We start from the raw sequence: 24,161 nt of genomic DNA, 5'->3' as shown, positions 1-24,161 counted from the left end.
GTGACTAGCCCAAGGTCACCCAGCAGCTGCATGTGGAGGAGCAGGGAAGCGAACCCAGTTCACCAGATTACGAGTCTACCGCTCTTAACCACTACACCACACACTACACTACACTACACTACACTACACTACACTACACTACACTACACTACACTACACTTAACAGCAGCCACTGTGCATGCAAGTCAATGGAGCATGAGGTTTTACCTAGCAATTAAGTGGTTGATTTGGACTGAGTAAATTTAAGTAATCCCACCTCTGGTTTGCAATATTAGCAATGTGCTACACCACAGGAAAACCACTCTGCCAGCCTATCACTTATACTTGCAATAGATATAAAAATGAATTGTACTGTGGGATTTTTGTCAGTCCAATCTGAATTGGGGGCGGGCGGAGAAAGCAATAGAAAACACTGCAGAATTGTTGTAATCTACTCTCAGCTTCAGCCCAGCTTGCAATATGGATTTAATACCTCTGGACAACACAGTAAATCACCTAGAGTCTGGCTCACAGTGTGAGAGATACACTTCTGGGCTGTTATAAGTCACTCTTTTCCAGGAATAGCTACTTTAAGCTAACAATTTAGGGACAGTGAACTGCTTTGTTTTGGAATTTTCCTTACCAGGGTTGTTTCTTAAATGTCTCACACTGAATAAAAACTGAGAACTGGCAGGAGTTCTTTCTTGTCTTTAGAGTTTGAACTCACTCGCACCTGGTTTAGGTGCATTAAATGTTTTCGGTTCTACACTGATATCATTGGGCAACTTTTTCTTCCCTCCCTAGAGACACTGAAAAATAACTTCTTAGTGTAAACCAGGAAGTCATCTACCCAGACAATGATGGTGTTGTTTCTTCCATATACATTTCGTCGTTCCTCCTGTTCAACCACTCTGTTCTATTTCTCTATCTCAGGGTTTCCCCCATACCCTCTCAGTCTCTCAGCATTCTGTGCTATGATGGGGCTGTTTGTGGAGTTCTCCTGAAGCTTTTTTCCTTCTGTTTTTTTTTTGGGGGGGGTACATGTCTGCCACACATTTTAAGTGTTTCCAAAAGTTATTATTATTCACACAGCACCTAAAGCTAAATCCATACAAAGACAAGAAAGGCTTGAAAAATAATTAAAAACAGGATAATACTGGGGGGGGGGAGGGAAAGGAGCTGGGAGTGAAGAGATTCATCCTCAGATTTCTTGAACGCCAAAATGACAGGAGGAAGAGCATTCCAGCGGTCAGGAGCTGCAATGGAAAGCAGACACAGGCAGGGAATAATAGAACTTGTAACTTTTGAAAAAAGCAATAACTTAATAAATCACACACACCAACATTTTGAAGATTTGTGTGACATGGTGAACTGTGATCTGGACAGGTGGGCAAGGATACAGTGAGCCATACAACTAGTTCTGCTTGTGCAGGGGACTCTTGGACAGCTGCCACCACCACCAGGTCACAAGAAAAAACCTCTTTTGAAACTGATCTCTCAAAAGCAGTTTGTGATGCATAGAATCCTAGAATGGTGGTGTTGGAAGAGACCATGAGAGCCATCTAGTCCAACCCTTTGCAATGCTGTTAAGTGGAAAAATAAAATTGCACTGGATGTACATCTTAAGTGGGGTTTTGTCCAAGGGTTTTTAGATCCCAATCTGGTGAATTACTATAGATTTAGTGCTTGCCCAGCAACAACTCACATCTCACTAAATAAAACATTAACAGTGATTCCTGAAGTGCCTGTTAAAAGCAAACTGTGATCTCAGTTTTAGCTCTTTCATCTTTATACTCTGCATTAGTTTCTTAGTTAAATATCTGAAATTTCAGCAATAGCAAAAACATTTCTGTTAACCCATAATCTCTCTCTTTCTTGTGTTTAATTGCCATTAAAAACAAGGGGATAGCCATACAAAGTTTTCAAACCATTAAGACAGTGGAGTTCTATCTATCACATCATGGAATGACTTGTATTAAGAACTAGCATGCAAATTGTTTTGTAGTTAGAATCTTAAAATGTAATCCCATGTATACTTACCTGAATGTAAGCCCCGTTGAACTCAGTGGGACTTACTTCTGAGTAAACATTCCTGGGTTTTTACTCTTAGTTCTGTTGTTTCTCCAGCATGGTCACAAATAATGAGAAGTGGTTTCTCTCTTTTTCAAACAGATGAAGCTTCTGGGCGAATGCAGTGGGAGCATAGATTCAGTAAGAAGACTTGAGCACAAACTGAAAGAGGAAGAGGAAAAGCTGTCTGGATTTATTAACCTGAACAGCACGGAGACACAAACAGCTGGTAAGTAATATTCAGAACTGAACTTGCAATGTGAGGAAAACAAGTGTTAATTACATGCAGCATTGAACCATGGAAGCACATCGTACTGCTTGCACATCTGGGTGAAAGCTGTTTTTTGGATTCTTTACAATCTGATTTTGGAGCAGCACTGAGACTGCAGTGGCAGCTTTGGTTAATGGTCTTTACCAAGAGATTAGCAGGGGATTGCATAATCTTTTGGAATCTCTTGTTCACTGTTTGATCATGGGACACACATTATCATTGGTACATCAGGATGACAACAGTTTTCTGGGGCTCTTATCCAATGCTAAGTCCATTCTTGAGACAGTTTATGGAAGTTGGCTTAAGTTGTTCCACTCATTCTGAGCGAGAGAGATTCAAGAGGCTGATGCAAATAATTTCCTAATGATTTTATTTTAAGACTTGTATCAGGGTGACACACTGTCTATTTTAAATTTAATGAATTGTACGAAATGACTTTATGGGTCTTTATAAGACTTTGGAAGTGCCTGAGTTTTCTTAGCTCTAGTTTTAATCAAGTATTTTCCTTGAAGCTCTTAGGATAGACTCCTCTATGCACACTTAGCTGGGGAGTAAGTCCCACTGAGGTCAATGAGGCTTTCTGTGAGTAAGAGTTTGGATTTGATATCCCGCTTTATCACTACCCGAAGGAATCTCAAAGCGGCTAACATTCTCCTTTCCCTTCCTCCCCCACAACAAACACTCTGTGAGGTGAGTGGGGCTGAGAGACTTCAGAGAAGTGTGACTAGCCCAAGGTCACCCAGCAGCTGCATGTGGAGGAGCGGAGATGCGAACCCGGTTCCCCAGATTACAAGTCTGCCGCTCTTAACCACTACACCATACTGGCTCTCGCCAGTACATCAGCTTGCACTGCTGCTTTTCCTGTATGCCACCTAGTTAATATATGTTCCCAGCAAATGTTAAATGTTGTTATAGATTATTATTTTTTAATAGTATATCTCAGAATCTTTGTGCTGCTTCCCTCTTGGCTTATGTTGAGGCAGTGGATGGAAGTGAGCTAACTGAAACTGAATATGTGAACAAACTGGAATACAGTAAGCCTTCAACTTACACGCATTTTACTTGTGCACCTTCAGCTTCATGTGCATGGCAAAACAAACAAACAAACAAGTAATGGGCAGAAAGGGGGCGGGGTTCTGAGGACAGGGTTCTGACTTTGGCAATCCCACCAGCCATTCAACTCCAATGGGTTTTGCGTCCCAGTGCTTTTCTTCTAGAAAAATAGGTCCTGGTACTCAGCACGAAGTTAATACAGTAAATGCCTTTCTTCTAGAAGAAAAGGTGCCGGTACTGTGTGCCCTTGAGTACCGCTAGAGAAAAAAAGCACTGGTTTTGACTATAAATGATTTTCATTTTAGGCATGAATGTAACCCCCACATAAGTTGCAGGCTTACTGTAATGCTTATTGGGGATGTGGTTTTTAGGTTATGGATGAAGAGAGCAAAGCTCCATATTTAATACAAATTGACATAGACTGATCCAATATAAGGCTTGAAGTGCTACTGGAGGTCTAGGTAAGTAGCAGTCACCAAGATGAGAGGAAGGCTGTATCGATTTCTGTCAGAGCAATCATGCAATTAAAAAGGAGCATGCATCTCAAACTGAAATTAGAAATGGGTTTTTGTTTTAAGATTTTGCCTTGGAATCTGGAACTTTTTGTAATGATGGAGCCAGGGGAGTGAGTGTCACAGTTAATTGAATCTGGTGGGAAATTCTCAGACTGATTTGCTTGTGCGAAGCTTCGTTATAGCCCTTAATGAAAACAGCATAGTATTCATCCCTTTCATTAGTTAATTTAGCATGTCATGATAATGATTAGTGCAGTTTTTGGATGCTGTGGTAAATTAATCAGCACAACTCCTTCTGTGAGAATTGTCTTGTTTGGGCTATTACTTTACGAATTAACAGAGTATAGAAAAATACAGAATCTATATGTTTCCTAACAAAATGTCCACTATAATGGGTGCAGTATGTATCGATGTGTGCCATATTTCTGAAGCAATTTCAGAGTGAGGGAAATGCTTCCTGCCATAGGTGCCAACTCCCTGGGTGCCCGGGCACCCACAAAATTCCTCATGAAGGGGCCGGGCACTCACAAATTTTAGTGCCAGGGCCATGCGCACTACATGGAACCCACGACCCCAGGCACCCAGGGTTATGGGGCCAAGCTGGCATTCCTGCTTCCTGCCCTCAGATTATTAAATCTAGGGAGAAAATAGCCAGCCATGAGGATTTCAAAACACACAGCAACTAAGTTAGGCCAAAGTTAGGCTTTCAGAAAACTTCTGCACCATCAGTACCACCAGAACTTTGTTCAGCCTTAACTAGAAGGGACTCTGAATGTCTCTCTGTGAGCTCTGTACACATTCCTTCCCCCATGATGCCCCTGTCAGTGGTATCTGGTCCAGGCAGTCCCCAAGATCAGTGCATTACTTTTCATTCTAAGACTGGATGGCAGGCATTCACTTATATGAGTGTCCTCAGGTGTTACTATTGGCATGGAACCTAAGGGTCCCTGGTCACCCCAGAATTTAACTTGCCTTTGTCTGCACACCTTCACCCTAGATTCTGTTTCTTGATCATGCTAACGTGTGATGGAATATTGGGGGGCGGGGGAGGGTCAGGAAGGAAGTTGCTCTTACAGAGAGATCTTTTTCCCTTTAGGTGTGATTGATCGGTGGGAGTTAATCCAGGCCCAGGCCTTAAGTAAAGAACTGAGGATGAAACAGAATCTTCAGCAATGGCAGCAATTTAGTTCTGACCTAAACAGCATCTGGGTTTGGCTTGGAGAAACTGAAGAAGAGTTGGAACAACTGTGCTGCCTTGATCTCAGCACGGATATACAAACCATTGAGCTACGGATTAAAAAACTGAAAGTAGGTTCTAATTCCTGGTCCTCTTTTCTGTTGATTTTCTAATATGCTTTATTTTTGTGAGGTGCCATTTCAGCTCCTATTGAAAAAGCACTGCCAATTTCTGGACCCTGCATTTCTTCATATACTAAAGGACTGGAAATGAAAGACCATGATAGTCAATTTCATTGGAGTTTTCTTCTTCTTTACGTTACACAGTATGCCAGTGTTTATATTCATTTTATTATTTATTCATTCCTTCTCTTCATATCCTACATCTTCCTCCAAAGACACTCACAGTGGCAGATGGTTAAGATGGTTGGCAGAAGATTTTGCTCTTAAGAGGCAAGCCAAGGGGAGGGCAACCAGACATTCTTTACAAAGAGCACTATAATGTAGTGAAGGCACCAGGCTGCCAACTCAGATCAGCTAAATCTGTGGCATTTTGAGAAAACCAAGCAAAGAACTCTGCTTGTTTACCAGTGCACAGTATGGTCAACATCAGACCTCCTTTTGGTTAATATTCTTTTTTTCTTTTGGAATTTGTCCTATAGTCAGACAGGGACTAATGCCTACACTCTAGGGATGAATGGGTTTAACAGTGTATCTTGATCTGTGTATGGGATACTTCATCTGGGTGGGCCCATAGCTGTTTCCAGAAGATCCAGAGGACAATTTCCTTACATGAATGTGGCATTAATATTTCCTTTGGGCCTGAATTAAAGCCTCATAAACTAAGGCTGCAGTACTTCAGCTAAGCCAAATGATGACATCAATTCATTTGCTCTAGAGAAAGGTAATTCCCTCTTTGATGCGAAATTCAGAGGCTTGTTCTAAATTAGACTAGTCCAGGACACAGCCCACTATCTGTCTAAGCTTTTTGACATTGTGAGGTACAATATTCACACTTTTTTTTTCTTTTTTGAAGTTTGTGTCTGTATGGGGCAGATTCAGCTAACAAACTCATTTGGGGGAATCGGGAGAGCCTCCAGAACAGTGTGGGGAGGGGAATCTTTCCACATAGTAAACAGAAATGTTTGTGCTGGTGGAACAATTGCCATAGCACAACATTGAATTCCTCCCAAAGTATTTAAATACTTGCTTCCAGATGACGTGCTTATTGAGCATTGATCCTAATTTGTTTAAGGGAAAGCTAGATGATGTCTATTTAATGAGCATTCATCCTCATTTGTTTGATGAGAGACTAGATGACATTGCATCAAAACTACTACTATCCCACACATTCCAGTGCAATTTCCATTCACTTCCCTCAAAAAGTCATTTTTTTGGGGAAGCAGATTTCTTGCACAAGACCTCAGAATCCACTATAATTGTGAGATCTGGATTTGCCAGTGTGTAATTGAATCCCCCACACTCCAAAAATAGCAACAGTCTGAAAGTAGGTTATGTGTACAGTCTGGAGTATGAAAAAAGAGCCAGCTCCTGTGGTTTCAATCCCCATCAAATTCAACCATGCCATAAGGCTTTAGGTCTTTAAATATTTTATTAGTTTGTTCTGAATTCTACTGCAAACATAAAATCGGAGACATTTATAAAAATGGGTTCTTACTAGTCAGAAGCCAGACCTATCACTTAAAAATAAAGACACAGTAACTGTCTTTTAAGTTATGAAACTTTAAGAGAGATAGTGGAACTTGTTTCTTCTTGAATTCTCGAGCATGTTTCCTGTAAAAAAGCTTACTCCCGTCTCTCTTCATTCCCCAAGGAGCTACAGAAGGCCGTTGATAACCGCAAAGCCATCATTTTGTCCGTCAACCTTTGCAGCTCAGAATTCATGCAGTCTGACAGTGAGGAAAACAAGAAGCTGCAGGAACGGTTGTCTCAGATGAACATGCGCTGGGATCATGTCTGTAGTATGCTAGAAGAATGGCGCTGTTCACTGCAGAACGCTCTAATGCAATGTCAGGTCTGTTCTGGTCTATGCAAAATCATTCCCCTTCGACTCTTGGATTAGATGTTGCACCAATTACATTCATTTTCTTAAATGAGTTACTTTAATGTGTGCACACCATCATATCCTGCCTTGAATATATCACAGAGACATTTTAGACAAGAGCATGAAAAGCAAGTATTTTTTGAAGCCCAGAAGCCTAATTATTAAAAGATTTTGGTGCCTTAGGTAAAATCTGTTGCACATTCCCTAAATTGCTTCCTGAAAACTGCCTTGCACATTTTCTATATTGATGTTTTTGGCATATTGTTAAGGTGACAGGCCTTATACCATATGTAGGATTTTGTTCCTGTGAAAAGTGATTCAAACAAGGATGTAATATTAGTAGCTACTTCCTGTTCAGCGCATTAAATACTCAAGGCCATCAAGGCCTTGTTACACAGAACAGCATTACATATGTTTCATACTGCACTTAACATGTTGTTCATACATAATTTTCACCAATCCAAATGTGGTTTGGAAGATGAAGCTGCGCAGAATTGCTTTGTTTAATACAATGCTCTCTGGTTTGTTGTGACTACTGAACCAGAGCAATCACTCCAAAGCAGAACTGCAAACTGGTTCAATTCAAGTTTACAGGGATCGCTCAAACCAGTTTGCCAGTTCTGACATCACAAAAAATTGTGATTTGACAAACCTAGAAATGTTCTGTTAAGTCAAGTGGGGCCAGGGAGTGGGGAGAAGGATGTATGCTCACAACTCATTTTTTGGAGGAGCAGATAATGTAAAATTTGAATGCATCTTTGGAGTTCTGGGCAACACAAAAAAATACATTTGGCATTAAACTTCCATCTATCACTTCTAGGATTTCCATGAGATGAGCCACGGTTTGTTGCTGTGGCTGGAGAACATTGACAGAAGGAAAAATGAGATTGTCCCTATCAACCCAAATCTGGATTCAGACACTCTGCAGGATCATCACAGGCTACTAATGGTACTGTACCTTTCTCTAAAGGAACAATAATTCAGAGATTAAAAAAGAACATGGAAACTAGTATCTGGAATGGTACTGTACCTTTCTCTAAAGGAACAATAATTCAGAGATTAAAAAAGAACATGGAAACTAGTATCTGGAACACATATTGTGATCCTTTGGTGCCAATTGAGAATGCATATTCCTGGTATTGACTACCAGGAATGCTACCAGGAATGCTTCTTGATTTGGTATAGAAAGCCATCAATCTGTTTTTAAAACATTTTTCTTTGCAGTGGGAACCCTGAAATAATGACATAATGACATATTTCTAGCAAATGCATAACTTACAAAATAGTGTGCAGTTCAGACATGCTTTTAGAATAAAATACCAATCATTAATCCTCTCTTTTGAATTTGGATATCTCTTTTTTATTTGCAACAGCAAGTGTATGGTAGTTTAGCTTTATTGGTCCCTGTTCCTGAGTTTTAAGATCAGAAAAAATATTTGAATTACATTTTGACTCATTCAAAGCAACAAATTGCATCTGATTGCCCCCCTTCCTGACAGCAAATAAGGCGCGAACTGCTAGAATCTCAGCTGAAGGTGGCATCTCTTCAAGACATGTCCTGCCAACTGCTAGTCAATGCTGAAGGCAAGGATTGTCTAGAAGCCAAAGAGAAGGTCCATGTGATTGGAAACAGACTCAAAATGCTCCTTAAAGAAGTTTCACATCACATTAAGGAGCTGGAGAAAATCCTAGATGTTTCAAGCAGTCAGCTGGTAAGTCATTCTGCCACGGCAAATCTACTAGTCATTGTGGCTGTTCACTGCTAGGTTGCTTCCAGACAGATGTTTATTGTGACATCATTCATGCAAGTTTTTTGCAGTGCACACATGGCATTGTTGGCATCAAAATGCTTAGATCACACACACACCCTTTAATCAGAAGTTACTGTTTCTGGGGGGAATCCAGTTAGTTAAAAAGCAAAAGCATTGTTGCCAATGCAATGTATTAGTGGTCCATCTGCAAATTACACCAGCCCTTTGTTTTTTGATAGGGGACAGAATGTATTTTCCATCTCAAATACGTATTCGTTAAAAGTATATTTTGCTGCTCTGCTACGATCCAAATCTGACAATCTTTTGCAAAATACTGTATATTTTTAAAAAATATAGCTACAACACTTCCAGCCTGTAGCTGACAAATGAATAAAAACACTATACACCTGCCTCAGTACTGAAAGGGTGATTTGAATACTTTCCATTGCAAGTAGTCCCTCTGTTATTCCCCCTTACTAATAAAATATACCACAGTGTACAAATAATATGATGAGTTTTCAGTCTGACTAGTATATATCTCTGTGTAGGAAAAAACATCTGCAATTCAAGTGGGAATTTTTATTGTGTACACACCACCTATTACTTTAAAAAGAACACACCACACACATTAAAGAGCAACTGTTTTCTTGGGCTTGACTTAGCCAGAAATAACAGTTCCCTGCCCAAGGCAAGGTAGAATACTTGTATGCTTGTCTTCACAAACTGTGTTGCATAACCTGTAGCAACTTCGTTTCAAATTGCGAGCAGTTGGTGTGCATTTTTTGTCCTTTTTTGTGAACCAAGTTTATATATAGTGTTTTCCCCCTTCTAATCTCCACTGATTCTCAACCTTAGGATCTGTCCTCCTGGTCATCCGCTGATGAGCTGGACACTTCAGGATCCCCCAGTCCAGTATCGGGAAGGAGTACTCCAAGCAGACAGAGAACGGTAATGTCCCACCAGATACCTTCTGCTAGCTCTTGGGTAGAAGCTCCAGGTAGCTGTAGCCAGGTGACAGGTCCACACCATCTTCCTCCTCCTCATAGGCAAGAAAAAGGCACCAACCCAGAAGAGCTCTCCCTCCAACAAAACACTGCCTCCCTAAACTTTGCTGCATCTCCTTCCCTGCATGAAATCAGGATTATAAAATGCTATATATAGTAAAACCAGGACTCAAAGTGTGGTAGGTGCCTCACGACATGTTAGTCAATCAAATATTTTTATTGTATATAGTCAAAGGCGTTTACAATGGACAACAGAGAATAAAAGGAAACTTTCATCTAAAATTATACACGTAACCTGTAGTAGTTTACAACATAAAAAGAAATTTACGACATTAAGACTTAAGATTGGAGTACATTCACATAGCTAGAACAAAGCTTCTTGGCTGCCAGTGCAAATTTGGCTACCTGGTGTGTAATATATAGATGTTTATCTGCTAGGAGTTCAACTGTCACTTCCTGTGTGGATCAACCTGGAAGCCAATTAAGAATTGGCGATATAAATTTTCCTCTGGGCATTGTATACAGGGGGCAAGTCAGCAGGTAGTGTGTGATGTCCTCTACCTGATTGCATCCATGTATAGATTTGCAATCTGTATGGGAAATTCCCCAGTACAGTGGTACCTCCGGTTCTGAACGGGATCTGAATCCTGAAAATTCTGTAACCAGAGGACTGCTTTTGCGCACGCACACACCGCCGCAGAGCGCTTCGGGGTTTGCCGCAGCCGTAACCCAAAGATTCTGTAACCTGTAGGTTACGCAACATGAGGTATGACTGTATCTCCCCTCTAAAAATGCTGAGGGCATCTGTTGAAATCTTAGTTCTACAAAGGCCCTGCGTAGTTGTGGCAAGGTCAGGGTAATGGGGCCTTGAGTGATTTGCCTTAACTTGGGGGGTACTAAGTAGAGTAGCGAGCTGCAATGATGGATGCTTTGTCTTGGTTGGCATCCTGATCAAAAATCCAATTTCTAAGGTCACCCGATGAATACCGTTACATTGTAGGGCCACTTACAAAACACAACACAGAAGCTGCTAAGCTATCAGTATTAGTGATAAGATAATGTTGTAGGGAAGTGCCAGGGATTCAAGAAAACAATTTTATATTCATAAAATTCACCATACACATGTTCAGAGTGGAATTGCTCTTCTTGAGTGTGGAAAATGAGCAGCTTTGTCTTCCTTGTCCTTTGCAATGAAGGTGAAAGGGTGAGATCCATCATAGTTCAATTGATAATCAGCTCATGAAACCTGGATTTCTCCTTGCTCTCTTCCTCCCTGAATCTCCCTGAAGACCCCCAAAATCTGCTCGAGTAAGAGGGTCAGGAACACTTTAGAGCAGATTGGGGGGGGGGGCACACAGGGGGCTGGAGAAACCAGAATTTACATTGTCCAAGTGGATTTTATGCAAGTGGGCAGATACCACTGGGTGTCACCCAAAAGCCCAACCAAAATTATTCCAGCTGTTGCTCTTTGTTTTGTGGTGGTGTTGGCAATGCAATGAAAACTTGTTTCTTCGGTATGCTGCTGATTTCTTAGCAAATAGAGAAAGCAAGTTGTTTTTTTCCAATGCAACACACTCCCTGGCTTGCTGAAGGAGTAAAAGCAATACTATTCCAGGCATGCATATGCCAAAGTTTTGTGTGAATAATAATTTGTTTTCTTTTATTCCTGATACTACCCACCACACACGCCCTTCCACCTACTTGCATTTTCCTTTTGTGCCACTGGAATATAGTACAAAGCTAGTCTGTGAGCCACATAATGTACTACTCTTCACTTTGAGTCCTGTAGGGAACTTGGTTTTCATTCTTTTTGTTCGTTTTAATTTAAGTATTATTCAGCTTTCCTTAGCTTTTAGAAAACTATCAATTTTCATTTGCTCTCTTATAAAAAAAATCTGAGTTCTGTCTTTATGAACCTTACGGCCTCTTAAAATTGATTTCAATACATTCACTAGTTTCATTTAGATCCTAGTTTGAGAATGTAAAGGAACACTGGCTTTTCAAGGGGAAGATGCACAAAAATCATGGCAGTTTTGTTTCCTGGGTCATTACTTTCATTTTTATCTTTCAACATTTCTAAAATATAAGTTATATATATCATGGTTAGCTTATGGATATGAGTAGAAATAGCAGCTTATCGTAGCAAGTAGACATTCACTAAACCATGGTTAGAAATGCAACATACACAATTTCAATGCCTTAAATCTGTATTTGTCACTTCAAACAGAGCACTGTTTGGTTGATTGATACACTTTTTTTTCTTTTTATCATCACCTTCTCTGGTGTACAGTATGATACAGGGGATTTCTCTAAGGTATATCTTTAAAATTAGCTTTAACTTTTTCAAATAGAAAAGAAAATTTGAGATATTTTTTGTAAAGCCTGGATTTATATTCCAAATATATAATCTTCACCAAAACAAATTTGAACTAATAAAAAATATAATAGGGTTGGAGCCAGAGCTGCATTCAGTGGAATTCTACTAGCACTGGAGGAAGTGGACAGTGCAGTGATTTTCTCCAGTTCTTCCTCCCTTCACAGTCTCCACTGTCCCCTGTAAAGTTGTCACAGAGAGCTGAGGTGCCTCCACTTCCATTCACACAGAGACAGGTCTGGATCCAACCCATATACCTTTCTATTGCTGCTATAATGATTAACTAACAACACATAAGAAGAGACTAAGACTGCAAGGAGGGTCTACACTTTATTACAATCACGTGGAGGTCAGCTGAAATGATTTCCAAAGACATTGCAAGTACCACAGGGCATACCATGCAGTTTGCCCACATCACATATCTCACCTTCACACTACTGCCAGTAACTCTTTGAAATTCTTGCTGGTAGCATAGAGAGTCCATCTGATGTAGCTGATTTGCGCTGCATGTTGTGCTAGTAGCATCATCTACATTGACTGGGCTAACTTTCGACTTGTCCCAAAATGTATTAACAATGAAAAGCCAAATGATGTTAGTGTGATACTGAAAGCAGAGTTACTGACCCTAAAGATAACTGATGCAAAACAAGGAAACATTTTCTTAAAATAATAATTACTATTATTAAAAACAGAATATATTTTTGAAGCATCAGCAAACAAAAGTGTAACTTTTGAATAGATATGAATTAATACAGCAAATTGCTTGAGGCATTTAACCGTAAGTTTCTTTTTTTAATACACTGCACTTTCTTTGTATTGTTTTATTGACTACAGTGTCATTTTAAGTTCATGTTGTACGTTCAGATTCATATTCAACTAGGAGCAGAAAAGAAAAGCCAGTTTCCTTGATTCATGGAAATTAGTAACTTCATTTGATTTTGTGTTTCCTTTGCTGCACTTTTTAATTTGTTTTTCATCAGTAGCTTGCCTTTATTTGCCTGGACTGAACATTCTTCTTTCTTTACCCCTGTTCATTGCAAACAGCCACGAGGCAAATGTAATGTCTCACAGCCTGGACCCTCTGTCAGCAGTCCACACAGCAGGTACCTTATTCTCCTGGTTTCTGCATTCTGATCTAGAACTTCAAGAGGATGATGGAAACTGTCCATGATATGTAACTGTGCACATTTAATCTGATGAAAAAAGACATCAAGCAGTTTAAGTGTAGGCTTTCTCCTACAAGTATCAAATTACACTAAGACAAAATATTGCACTACAAGCACTCAATAGTATTCTGCTTTTGCTTCCAATGAACTTCAACCTACATTTAAATTATTTAGATGCCTTTGATTAAATGGATGTATGCATTGCATCCATCATTTTGCCACTAAGAAACTACTGGCAGATCTATGCTTAGGTCCATGGCAAAGACTTTTATCATCCTCTTTGTTTCTAGATGTTAAGTTATGGCAGGTATTAGACCAATACAGTATATCAGAATTCACAAAACCCGCAAATCTGAAAATGAAAAAAATCCTCTTAAGATTTGCCTCCTTTATTTTCAAGTTTGTAAAGTTTTGTTCAGTTTGCGGGTTTTCATATTTAATGACTCCAGGCACAATCCGAAACCTGAGATAACGCTGAAAATGAAGATTTGGCAGCAGCACATCTTTTTTTCTCCACTGTGAGACAACTTCCTTGCAGATGCAATATACTAACCTTAGTAAGGTGCTTGCAGACACAGGGCATTATGAGAGCAGCACACCCCCTCTTTGCGCCAGCACTTGAGAGTAGAGTTAACAGCTGTAGCTTCCAGCTTTCACCTTGTGTCCAGCAACCTGTCTTCTCTGCAGCTAACAGTGCTTCTGCATTCTGTCATTGTCAGTGTGATATATTTGTGTATCTATAGATATATACATGTGTGTGTGTCTGTGTGTGACCTTTTTACCAATCAACAATTCACTCTACCTTCTTGCCCCTTCCTTCTTTGTCTGGCCTGAAATAGAGCTCCAGAAAATGCACATTTATATTCTACGTCCCTGTCCAATGTTGACATCTGTTGTTGTTTTTAATAACAGGAACATGACAATGCAGATAGAGACAGAGAGAGAGAGAGAGAGAGAGAGAGAGAGAGATACAGAAATGAACATACCCTGAAAATGTAGCTCACACCAACAACAGTACTACTGTCTGCCATCCCTTGCAGTGAAACCCACTAAAAGTTAGAAAGGCTTGGGTCCCATTGATGTCAATGGAGTTAAAATGTGCACCTAAATGTCATGTTCTAATTCATTTCAGTGGGGATGGCATGCCTAGCATTTCCTGGATTGTACCTTATTTTATTTGGACCCCTTGAATCTAAAAGTATGTGAAGTGCGACAGAAATACATTTTATACAATAAATCAGCCAGTCAAACAGGCATAGAATAAATCAATCACAAGATAAATCGAGGGCACTCAACACTGGATGATCCTTCACAAACCACATTTTTCTCAGCAAAACGCCATTGTGAAATGAATAGGAGGGGAGAAGGAATGCTAATGCTAATCCACTATCCGCTTCTTGCCACGTGTCATTTATAGTCCCTTAAAGTTTTACACCCATGCACAGCTTGTGCCTTTTGAATTGTGACAAGCATCAAGTGACTGAAAGAGGAAATGTATTCAGTGCTCCACAAAAAGTGCCCATCCACTTTGCAGTGTCAAAATCAATTGGTTGAAACTCAAAAATATATTAGAGGAAGGTATTCTGGAAAACTACTTGGTTGCTTTACGGAGCCCAGAATAATACAAAAAAATCTAATACAAAATAACTCTAAATTTCAGCTATATAAAAGTATTAAAAAAAAAAGACCTCATCATTAAAGCAAAAATGTGTTGGTAGCTTCGATTAAAACAAAACAAAAATATGTCTCTGGGCTTTTTGGCTGTTCCAATTTTACCCACCCTCATATCTCAGTCTTGCTCTCATAAACAAAAATGAATTAAAATCCCAGAGGTTATGTGACACATGAAGTAGAACACATTTCAGAGTTTTCCAAAATTTTGCTTAAATGCATATAATATCTGGAACTACCTCTTAGTTGCCTGTTGTTGTTTTTTGTCAAGAAAGAATCATAGAATCATAGAGTTGGAAGAGACCACAAGGGCCATCGAGTCCAACCCCCTGCCAAGCAGGAAACACCATCAGAGCACTCCTGACATATGGTTGTCAAGCCTCTGCTTAAAGACCTCTAAAGAAGGAGACTCCACCACACTCCTTGGCAGCAAATTCCACTGTCGAACAGCTCTTACTGTCAGGAAGTTCTTCCTAATGTTTAGGTGGAATCTTCTTTCTTGTAGTTTGGATCCATTGCTCCATGTCCGCTTCTCTGGAGCAGCAGAAAACAACCTTTCTCCCTCCTCTATGTGACATCCTTTTATATATTTGAACATGGCTATCATATCACCCCTTAACCTCCTCTTCTCCAGGAACTTAAGAAACTTAAGGAAAAACTATTTGTTTCCAATCCGTATGAGACAGGACGTTGTTTTTCACACAAAGGAGGGAAAGACTGCTTACTGAACAAAGCATTGCTTTTTCTGACCAGTCTGTGAAATGAAGTTGCATTTGGGAAGATTGTACCGGTAGGGCTTGCTGTGTACAACAACTTTCCTCTTCCCTCTTCCTCCACACACACACACACATGCACACGCCTCCTTTTTAGAACGTTCTGGCACTGAAAGAGCCAGCCACTGGCTCAGCATGCGCTTCACCACCACTTTGCAGCTTTAGAGCCTGCCTATGTTCTAACTGTGGCATCTATGCATCTTTCTCCAGCACTGTTTATTAACACATCTCTTAGCAGAACAACACAATAGACAATTTGTCATTCAGTCAAGCACGGAATACAAATGAGTGTTCTACTGAATAAGGAAGTTAATCAAGCATGGAAGCCAGACAGGTTGCAGTTGATGTGTAATGTGGTTTTGACTGATAAAGAAGTACAAGCTGTCACTGTGTTCTTTTAATAATCTGGCCTGCCTCTGATCTGAGTACCTTGTGTTTGATCTTGCACTGGATCAGCAATCCTTGGGAGACTAGACACATAAAAGGAGACCAAGGTATTTAACCCGTAGAATTTTGCTGTTGCAAATTTAAAAGGGCAGTGGTTTTAAATGCAAACTCGTCTGGAAGAAGCTGCATCAGACCAAAGGACAGGTACTGTCAAACTACGCATTACCTATGGTTCAGCCCTTCCTATGGACCCTGGCTTTCTCACATTGGTGTGTTTTGGGTGGTGCAAAACACCTATGTTGGCAGGGAACAATGCATATACCGTGGTACCTCGGGTTTACTTAATTCGTTCTGGAGGTCCATTCTTAACCTGAAACTGTTCTTAACCTTGAGGTACCACTTTAGCTAATGTTGCCTTCTGCTGCCGCCGCGCGGTTTCTGTTCTCATCCTGAAGCAAAGTTCTTAACCCGAGGTACTATTTCTGGGTTAGCGGAGTCTGTAACCTGAAGCGTCTGTAACCCAAGGTACCATTGTATGTGGTGCAGCAATAAAATTGCTAGCACATTTGCATACTCAGCAGGGTCTGATATAGCTTACTAGAACTTCAGGTTAAACAGCACTTAGATGCTGCTTTATGCCATAGATAGATAGATAGAGTTATCTACTCCAGGACATTGGGTTTTGTCAAGATAAAATCAAAATAAACAAATGAAATGTTGCATAAAGGAATGGATATTCTCCCCCATGCCATCAGTAATTAGCACAAAAATACCCCAATGATGTATATCAATATCCAAAACTATTCATGAGACTTAGTATTGCCAGCAGTGGCAGATGGAGCTGCACACATATTCAGAGATTTTTTCTGCCATAGCCAACAGTTGAGAGACCTTTTCAAGCAGAGCTGTATCACTGGATTGCAGCCATAGGCTTGAGTCAATATAGATATTTTATGAGATAAAAATGTTAGAGATTAGAGTAATTGTGTCCTTTTCTCCAAAGTGTTTACCCTATAGGATCCCTAAAAGGTCTTGGCGCCAGTGATTCAGTCTGTAGTCTCAGAACCCATTAATCAAGTGCTACATTCTTCTACCTCACTTTTCATTCCCAATAATAATCCAGACTTGAAGATTCGTCTTGGCTTTCACAGGAAGCAAGGCAGTGGGTATATGAGCAGAACAAATGTTTTGTGATCAGAAATCATTTTCATGCACAATTGTTAGTTGTAGCTTTGTCCATGACTCCAAATGCCCTTGTTCAGCCATGTGCAACATGTGTCTCAATCTACTTCAGATGAAGAAACTACGAATGAGACTTTAGTGATAGGCAGAATCAGCACAGCTATTACAAGTGATGATTGATTTAAAAAAACCTTTACAAAGTGTCAGATCAAGTGTTACTCCTACTGAACTGCACAATAATATTGCATATCTACTGAGTGAATGCAACATTTTGCAAAAGAAAAAAATAAGAAAAAAGAAATTTAATACACAGCTTTGGTAGATTACAAATATATGCAATTAACAAAGGTGTTCCAGGGTAGATGCTGCCCAGCCCAGCATCTGCATATGAAGCTGCCTCATGCAGAGTCTGACTTATCCCCAAAGGCTTGTTTTGATCTCAATAGACTCACCTCTGCCAGCCCTATGATTTCAGTAACCACAGCTCAATAATTATTAATGAACCCATTAGTGTATAAATTCTTCTGGTTACATATAAAAATATGCTAAAAATTGGCCTTTCAAAATTGGTTCCCTAGAAACTGGAAATATATGACCATCATTTTGATGCCTCTCTTACAGCATTAAAAAACCTAGGATGTCCATAATGGTGCTCTCTTCCTGATAATTCTGGAGCACTCTTAGTAATTACAGTATTTCAGACATATAATTCCTTGTCCTTTGTATATCGATGTAAATTGCACATTGTTATAATGGATGTGTATGCTTCTCTTATAGAAATATGCATGGGGTAGTATGGGGTAGAGGGCCTCCCTGCCCCCCCCCTTTTGAACTAATGTGTGTAGTAAAGTAACTATTGTCTTAAAGACAGCTTTAGCAACAGTGTTTTTGTGGTGCATTAGAATCTGGCATGAGCTGATTTGTTTGTGGTGTTGGGATTTGAGCTATATGATGGGGTCCACTTCCAGATGAAGTGTATAATGAGCAATCATCCTGATTTGTTTTCTCAAAATTTATGTGGAAGGTATATGGCATCACCACTGGTGCACTTTCCATTGTAATTTCCCAACACTTTTCTTGCTGCAAGAAGTCCAGGCGTGTGTGTTTGTTGTTGCCGAAAGCAACATTTGTTGTGCAAGAGCACCAATTAGCCATTGGTATTTATCACAAAGTGCCCACTTCACAATGGGTTATGAAGGTGCCAACCATATGGCCCCGAGGTCACATACTGACATCTACCCATATGTGTGACAGTTCCATGGAAAAGTGCAACAACCCAGAAGTGTTCTCAAGTGTCTTGGAGCTTTACAGCTCTATTAATAAGTCTATGAAAAACATAAACACCAGACAGTTTGTCAAGGGCTTTGTAAATCTCTGACCACATGAAATAAAGAAACAACATAAATAATTAATAGTGTCTAAATATCTAGGCTGTGTACAGAACAAAAAGGCAAACATGCCCTGCCCAGGTTTTATAATCTAATATACACAAGAACAAAAAACTATAAAATGATTGAACAAAGCAAAGAAGAAATTAAAGCCATAGTGCCTTTCCCAAAACGGCTAGCTTAAACAAGTTGGTGACAGTCATTAAAAAAAGGAGAGTTAACCAAGTGTAATCTGGCTATGAATCCCATAAATAAGATCAAAGGCTTTCAGATGCTTTTAAGTATCTTGCCAGACCCTGCACCCACAAAATGTGTTCCAGACAGGTAGGGGCCCTTCAGAACAGCATGAAAGTTAACTCGGGGATTGTATTTCAACCACTATACCTAGAACAGGAACATGAAAGTGTGTCTATAAAGACATGAAAGAAAAGCAGAACCCTGAAAACCAATATGATATCCAAAAGAGAGAAATAGACAGTGCTTTAAATAAAGCAATATCAAAAGCTGAATACAAATTAAGAGTAAGAACAAAAAGAAGATTAAGGAAAGCAAAGTAGTTTCTATTGCATGATAGATCAGGAAACAAAAGTTAAAATAACAAAAAGGGGGAAAATAGAGTCAGATAATTTCTAAAAATCTAAGAGCACACCATCAAGCAATTTAGAAACAAATGTAAAAAGAGAAACAAAATAGTAAGTAGCTGAACTAGATGAATTGGAGAGGTCTATTTAAAAAAAAAACTGGAAAAGGTGATACAAATTTAAATTCAGATGTAAAAAGGCCAGTAGCTGAAGAAAGACCAATGTTTTAATCATATGCCATGCTTATTTTTGGGTAGGCTTATGAACTTTGTTGAATTAGCACTCAGAAAGGAGGAACTTTGAACATTTATAAACCCTGCCTCAAGGGAGAAACAAGCTTAATAAGCTCCAAAATGCAGTCCCAACCTAAATTAAGTTTTATCTAAAAAGTGTCAACAGGATTTTCAGCCTATGTAAAAATGGCTTGCATTTTTAATAACCTTTTTATTTTGCCCTTTCCCCAAGTGTCTTGGGTTGGCAAACATGGGTTCTACTGTTTTGTCCTCTCAAATTTATGCAATTTTAACCCTTAGAGATACATTAGGCTAAGAGATCAGGTCAGACCCAAAATTCCTGCATTGCAGGGGTTGGACTAGATGACACTCTGGGTCCCTTCCAACTATACAATTCTATGAGTCTCATCACTACAGCAGAATCTGAACCCAGTTCTCTCCACTCTGCATCCTGAACAAATGCAGGGGCCACATCAACAGGATATACCAGCCTTATCACAACCACAGAGAGGTAGGAGGAAAAATTGTTTTGGAATGGACTTAACTTCCCCCCCCAAGAAATATTTCATATTGCCTTCTTTTATAGACAAGGCTGAAGGGCAGCAGAATGCCAAGTGGTTCAAGAACTTAAGCATTTTGGAAGATGGTGAATTATTGTTCGATGCTGGGGGGAAGGATAGAATGCAGGTGGTAATTCCACATACAGTGCAGTTTTTTGGCTAGTGGGAGAATCAGGATTGTGCTTCCTGATCTCAATTCCTCACTGCACCTTTATACTGTTGGAGGTGATGTCTGTACATGGGGTCTGTTCTATTATTGCACAATCAGAGCTATGATAGATCCAGTTACAGATAGGTAGCCGTGTTGGTCTGCCATAGTCAAAACAAAAAAATTTTTTCCTTCCAGTAGCACCTTAAAGACCAACTAAGTTAGTTCTTGGTATGAGCTTTCGTGTGCATGCACACTTCTTCAGATACACTGAAACAGAGAAACCAGTAGGAGAACACTTCAATCTCCCAGGACATTCTATACAAGATCTCAAAGTAGCTGTTTTACTACAAAGGAATTTCAGAAATAGACTGGAAAGAGAAGCTGCTGAATTGCAACTCATTACCAAACTTAAAACCATGGAGAGACCTGGTCTGAACAAAGACATTGGATTCTTATCTCATTATACATGACAAAGCCATTTTTCACCTTCTCACCCCTTGCTTTTTCCTGTAAGACCTATTGCAGTCGTTAAGAGTCGTCAACAGGCTCATCACAGCTATCTGCCAATCACCCATTCCCACCACCCTTCTGAGTAATACCCCTCCCCACCTTCTCACTATATAGAAGGATCTGGCAACTTCTGTTTCAGTGTATCTGAAGAAGTGTGCATGCACACGAAAGCTCATACCAAGAACTAACTTAGTTGGTCTTTAAGGTGCTACTGGAAGGAAAAAAAATTTTTTGTTTAGAGCTGTGATAGGTTATATGTGCATGCCTGTCCCAAATGCCACCTCCAGTATGTAGACACTGGGCCAGCAGGCACAATCCTGGACACATACAGTGCACATAAGGCTGTGGAGTAAGTAAAAGCCATGTGAGAAAATAGTCACAGTTAAAGGCTGTGCAGCCTAAGATGGCAGTTGGGCAGCACTACCTGTTCCCTTTGTCTATACCTAAGCCCATTAACTCCTCAAGCTGGCATTGTCAGATGCTCGAAGGCTGGGTCTAATTGAACTTTAATATAGAATGCTCTGATGCTGTTAAATGTGCCATATCGTTTTGATGCATTCATAATAGAAGGCTGCATACTTAATAACAGACTAAGCAGCTTTCCATCCTAGTTTCAGTGATGTGCCTGTAAATAATCTGCCACCTTTTGTTTTTGATCTTGGACCTCTTGTCAGCTCTCTCATCTCAAACAGTTAATCATTTATTAGCTTTGAACATTCAGGTCTCCATTAGTCAACTAAAAGTAGCCAACAGAACTTCCTGGTTTACTTGAGGATTTTGAAGGGTGGGAAGATATGTGCCCATAATTTGTCCAGTGGCAACAAAAGACTTTCTCCCCACCCCTACCCTCATCATCCTTGCAATGTTAGCAACTGGAGATGCAGTTGCTTTGATTAATTACAAGGCAGAAGGGTGGATATTATTTCCTGGCTGAAATAAAAATAATCCTTGTTAGGACAAGCAACAGTCTTTCTGTTAATTTGTACTGCGTTCTTTTTTCCAGGGTAGTAAATTATACTCAAAGAGGAATGGTACATCTGAAGTTCCACATTTGCTTTTAATTGCTGATTCAGTGCAAAATGAGCTACACTGTACTGTGCAATCTAAAATCCTTCTAATTGGATATTGGCATACTTACTGTGATCCTGACATGGGGGGGGGAGAAATACTTGGGCTATACTCCTTAAGAAATATTGTTGATCAGTAGCATGGATCGTGACTGATATACCTGATGGGTGACTGATGTAGTGGTGTTACATTTGGGAGAGAGGGTAGCATACTACTTTAAATAGTTATGTATGGGATTTCTAGTACCCAAGTAGTCTTTTCGAGTAACTAGAAAACGTCCACTTTAATGTAAAATGCATTTGGAATCTCTAAATCATGAAAGTCTCGTGGATATTTCAGGCAGCATCTTGGCCTGGGTGTCATTTCACAGTAATGCATTGGTTTATTTCTGTATTGGATTGTCTCTTTAGGTGCACAAGAGATGGCTTAGATTCCTCCCATTCTGAGGTTCAGCCAGTTCGGAGGCGGCGGCAGCAGCAATGCTTCTTCCTCAGGGTCCTCCGAGCCGCTCTCCCACTTCAGCTCCTCTTGCTGTTCTTAATTGGTCTTGCTTGCCTGGTGCCAATGACGGAGGAAGACTATAGCTGCGCCCTCTCCAATAACTTCGCACGCTCCTTTCACCCCATGCTAAGGTATACTAATGGCCCGCCACCTTTATGAAGCAGCTGGAAAGACGACAGAGAAGCTTGTATCAAATGCAGGTACATCCACTGCAGAGTAGTTCTCCTGTGACCTCCTTGGACGCAAAAATAAGTCAACTTGGCACTAAGTTAAATATGTATCAGTACCAAAATGAGTCATGCACTATGTGAGTAGCATTGTTTAAAACTCACATCTCTGGCACTGAAAAAGCTATGAAATAAGTGATAGAATATTTTTTCCTTTTTTGCCAATATTCTGGACTTCTCAGTCACTTTTATAATTTGGGCCAGTGCCCTGTACTATGCATAGACAAGGACTTCAGTCTGAAAGAAGATATTTCCCATGTGCAGCTCATAAAGATCTATTACTCAAACTTTCATTATCTGCATTATTGGTATTTTACACTCATAGAATCATTAAAAACCAAACTCTGCTAAAGAGATTCTAGAGACTATTGTAACATAAATTTTAAGGAGATTGCAAGGCCATGTATTATTTCCCCATTTTTTTGTGGGGTTTTGGGTGGAGCATGATGTTCTAACCTTCGCTTTGGATGCACAAGCTGTAAACCAGAACAGCACTTTTTATAGTTAAAAAAAGTAATGGATGTAATAAATAAATCATGGAAGGCTTTATGAACAAATCATGAATGTTAAGTATTAAAAAAGAAACATATTTATGTATGTACAGTTTGCTAAAACTAGTTTTGTTGTATTGATTTCTTGTTATAGAAAACCATGAAATTTTTGTCTATGTGCTTTTTAAAAATTATTTTGGAGCAATATATAAGCAAAATGTCAAGGCCAAATTTCTCAGTCTCTTTCTCTCACTCTCACTATATTATGCACGAACACACACACACACACACACACACACACCCCAAATACATTATTAAGGCCATGGGAATCTATTTAGAAAAATGCAGGGCAAGCATAGTTATGAATAGTTTTCCAGATATTCTGGTCTATAGGAAAAGTGTTGAATTAAAAGAATGGTCTAATTCATAAGGGCTATCTACATGAGGAAATACTTTCACAACTGTGTGATGCTCAATATATATCTATATAATTTAAGCATTTAAAATAGACTATTAAATTGCAGAGCCAATTTGTGGCCTAAATTTCCTGGCAAGAACTACTTGCCTCTCCTCCCAGTGGATGTTAACTCTGGGGGCAGGGAATTGGGCGCCGGTTTCCATGTGGCTGATGGGGGGGGCTAATTTCCTCCCCCAATGGTTGTATCGGCTTCTAATGGACCGTCTGTGATTCTAGCCAAACACAGGTTGTCCGGGGGGGGGGGGGCGTTGTTGAGGCTTCAGGGTAGACTCAACTTTCTTGGAGAGAAAGTTCCACAGTCAGGGTGCTATCATTGGGACAGCCCTGCCTCAGAACATCATCATTGACAGGATATAGAGCAGGGGTCTGCAACCCGCGGCTCCGGAGCCGCATGTGGCTCTTTTACACCTTTGCCGTGGCTCCGGGGCAGATACTAGCGTGGGGAGGAGGCGCATTGTGCGCCCCGACACTCCCCACTGTGGCGGGCGCTGTACTGGCTGTGACGTCGCATGGGGGTGGTGCTTGCGTTAGTCACC

General features: G+C 40.0%; 1 protein-coding gene across 3 annotated transcripts in view; it reads left to right on the top strand.

Annotated features, from left to right (window-relative positions):
- Positions 1 to 23,378, top strand: part of SYNE1 (spectrin repeat containing nuclear envelope protein 1) — a 302,115-nt gene extending 278,737 nt beyond the window's left edge. For all 3 annotated transcript variants that reach the window (XM_053382199.1, XM_053382197.1, XM_053382198.1), the window contains 8 exons: positions 2,152 to 2,278; positions 4,985 to 5,196; positions 6,899 to 7,099; positions 7,950 to 8,078; positions 8,629 to 8,841; positions 9,736 to 9,828; positions 13,303 to 13,361; positions 22,339 to 23,378. In XM_053382199.1, the coding sequence (XP_053238174.1) occupies positions 2,152 to 2,278; positions 4,985 to 5,196; positions 6,899 to 7,099; positions 7,950 to 8,078; positions 8,629 to 8,841; positions 9,736 to 9,828; positions 13,303 to 13,361; positions 22,339 to 22,588 (1,284 nt within the window). In that variant the 3' untranslated portion in view covers positions 22,589 to 23,378. The remainder of the gene's footprint in view (positions 1 to 2,151; positions 2,279 to 4,984; positions 5,197 to 6,898; positions 7,100 to 7,949; positions 8,079 to 8,628; positions 8,842 to 9,735; positions 9,829 to 13,302; positions 13,362 to 22,338) is intronic.
- Positions 23,379 to 24,161: the final 783 nt, after the last annotated feature.

This window comes from Podarcis raffonei, chromosome 3 (genome assembly GCF_027172205.1).
Source record: "Podarcis raffonei isolate rPodRaf1 chromosome 3, rPodRaf1.pri, whole genome shotgun sequence".
Lineage (NCBI taxonomy): Eukaryota > Metazoa > Chordata > Lepidosauria > Squamata > Lacertidae > Podarcis > Podarcis raffonei.
This window is presented reverse-complemented; position numbering and strand designations above follow the sequence as displayed.